The 2,577-nt window shown below is 46.8% G+C and overlaps 1 protein-coding gene across 1 annotated transcript; it reads left to right on the plus strand.

Annotated features, from left to right (window-relative positions):
• The first annotated feature begins 15 nt into the window (after positions 1–15).
• LOC108382043 (uncharacterized) lies at positions 16–2,320 on the plus strand. Its single transcript, XM_017638438.1, has 2 exons — positions 16–423; positions 745–2,320. The coding sequence occupies exons 1-2, from the start codon at positions 30–32 to the stop codon at positions 1,005–1,007; spliced, it is 657 nt and encodes a 218-aa protein (XP_017493927.1). The 5' UTR covers positions 16–29; the 3' UTR covers positions 1,008–2,320.
• The last annotated feature ends 257 nt before the right edge of the window (positions 2,321–2,577 follow it).

A 2,577-nucleotide genomic window follows, 5' to 3' on the forward strand; every position in this document is an offset into this window, starting at 1 on the left:
CTTATATGTATTTAAAAACCTGTAAATGAATGAAATATTCTGATCCCACGTTTCTTCAATTGTCTTGTAGACTCCCCACTGATAGGCTAACTTCCACGGCTTACTTTCAGATGGATACTTGCAGCAGCAGTGGCACTCCGAAACCAGCACCTCGAACATCGCTACAGCCTAAGCAACCGCAGTGGTCCGAAGTAGGCATGACGACTGACACAACTCCAGCGGCGCAGCCAGAAGAGGGAACCACCGATTTCAATCGATGCCGCCTGTGCGCACGAAATCACGCGTTGCGGGTATGCCAAGTGTTTCGCGCAATGCAGCCGACCCAACGTTATCTGGTCGCACGTGCACACAAATTTTGCACCAACTGCCTCGCCTTATCGCATCACAGCAAGGACTGTCCCTCCGCTGGAATCTGCAGGCTATGTGGTCANCAACTGCCTCGCCTTATCGCATCACAGCAAGGACTGTCCCTCCGCTGGAATCTGCAGGCTATATGGTCAGTGTCACCATACCCTACTTCACCGGAAGACGGCACTCAGCAAAAGCTCTCTGCAACACCACGCTCTAGCATCGCGCAAAAGGCCTTCCGCACATCGTCCCCACCGTCTACGCCGTACTGAACTCAGCTCTAACAAGCACAAGCACCAGCATATGGCGCAAAGTGCGGAGAAAATCAATACCACCACCCAGGGAATCCGCATCACCAAGGCGAATGAAAANCCTCCGCTGGAATCTGCAGGCTATATGGTCAGTGTCACCATACCCTACTTCACCGGAAGACGGCACTCAGCAAAAGCTCTCTGCAACACCACGCTCTAGCATCGCGCAAAAGGCCTTCCGCACATCGTCCCCACCGTCTACGCCGTACTGAACTCAGCTCTAACAAGCACAAGAGGGTGGCATATGGGGCAAAGAGCGAAGAAAATCAATACCATCACCCAGGAAATCCGCATCACCAAGGCGAATGGAAAGCTGTCCAGGAAATTGCTCCGGGATGCAATACGTAAACTGCGGGAGCTAGAGAACAGTATAGTCGCTTAGCGCGCCTAGGTGCGGGAGAATAGTTAAACGAGCAACGTCTGTCGTTTAACACCTTGCAACGTATATGTTTATTACCTGAATTAATGCGAATTTTCTTCAACAATTGAATTACTCAAACTTTGTAAACATATTTTCCTTCATTGAATTGTTAATTCTAAAAGTTAGATCATTTCAAAATTGTTAACACTAAACTTGAGTTATTCAAAAATGTTAAATCTTATATTCTTATGCCTTGCCTCACTACTCGGTACGAGGTGGTTGAAAGGGTAGATCAATTTCGTGCACCCAAACTTCCGCGGACTAATCCTTCGAACATAAGCTACTCGAGGCCAAGCCCCCCTAACAGTAGGCCATTCCCTAAACCCCCCACCTCTCAGAACTCTCACAACAACTCCTTTTCCCAAAACCGAGCGCATATGACGGAACAACGCACAAAACCATACAAATGCCCAATGTGCAATAAACCTCAACACACTCTCTCTCAGTGCTCCAAATTTCGTCAACTGCCAACTCAGGATCGCAGAAAGTTTGTGAGAGAACACAACCTCTGTTTTAATTGCCTATGTCAGACCCAATTGATAAAAGACTGCTCAAGTAAATATACTTGATCCCATTGTTAAGAACGGCATCACTCAATGCTTCATGAAGACACGCCCCCCATGCCGCCAAGACAGCAGTCTCGAACCCAAATAACGACATCTCAGGTCGCTCTGACGACGCCCACTAATTCCAACCCACAAAATTCAGCTGGGTCGGAAACAACTCATGAGGAGCCTTCTTCCTCAAATAGAGCAAGAGTACAGTCGTTCTACTCGGAAAATGAGAGCAAGATTCTCCTTCCCACAGCAATGGTGCCAGTTGAACACAGGGGTGAGATCTTCAAACTCAGAGCTCTCATAGATCAGGGTTCGGAACGAATTTTTATTTCCTCCAAAGCTCAAAACAAACTAAGGCTACCGTACCAAACTTCTAACTTTGAAATTTCTGGCATGGGAGGCAGAGTTGTTCAGACTTCGAACAAACTTTGCCATCTCATCTTAGCCTCCGCAGATTTGACCACGAAAATAAAGGCTCAAGCAATAGTACTATCCCAGTTAACGAAAATGCTTCCAAAATTCCAGCCAACTCTCGAACAACGAGAAAAATGGTCTCAACTCCAGCTAGCAGATACTAACTGCCACTCCCCGTACCAAATTGATCTGGTCATTGGCAGTGACCTCATTCCTGAAATAATGCTGGAAGGCATTGAGAAAATTTCCAAAAATTTGCTTGCACAAAACACCATATTCGGCTGGATCTTAAGTGGTCAATTTCCCGAAAAAATAGCCTGTTTCTCTACTCAAGCTACACCGATCTCCAATGAGGTTTTAGATTCCCAGCTGCGAAAGTTTTGGGAGCTAGAAGAGGTTCCGAAATCCAAGCTTACTACGCCTGATGATGAAAATTGTGAAAAATTCTATCAGTCCACCACCATACGAGCAGCGGAAGGTCGTTATGTAGTCAGACTGCCCTTTAAGCCAAGCTTCCCAGACCCTA

This window comes from Rhagoletis zephyria, unplaced genomic scaffold, assembly GCF_001687245.7.
Source record: "Rhagoletis zephyria isolate East Lansing unplaced genomic scaffold, Rhagoletis_zephyria_1.1 Rzeph_scaffold_24976, whole genome shotgun sequence".
Classification (NCBI taxonomy): Eukaryota; Metazoa; Arthropoda; class Insecta; order Diptera; family Tephritidae; genus Rhagoletis; species Rhagoletis zephyria.

Coding starts and splice junctions, on each gene's coding strand:
- LOC108382043 (XM_017638438.1), top strand. CDS start 30: ATGAAATATTCTGATCCCACGTTTCTTCAATTGTCTTGTAGACTCCCC.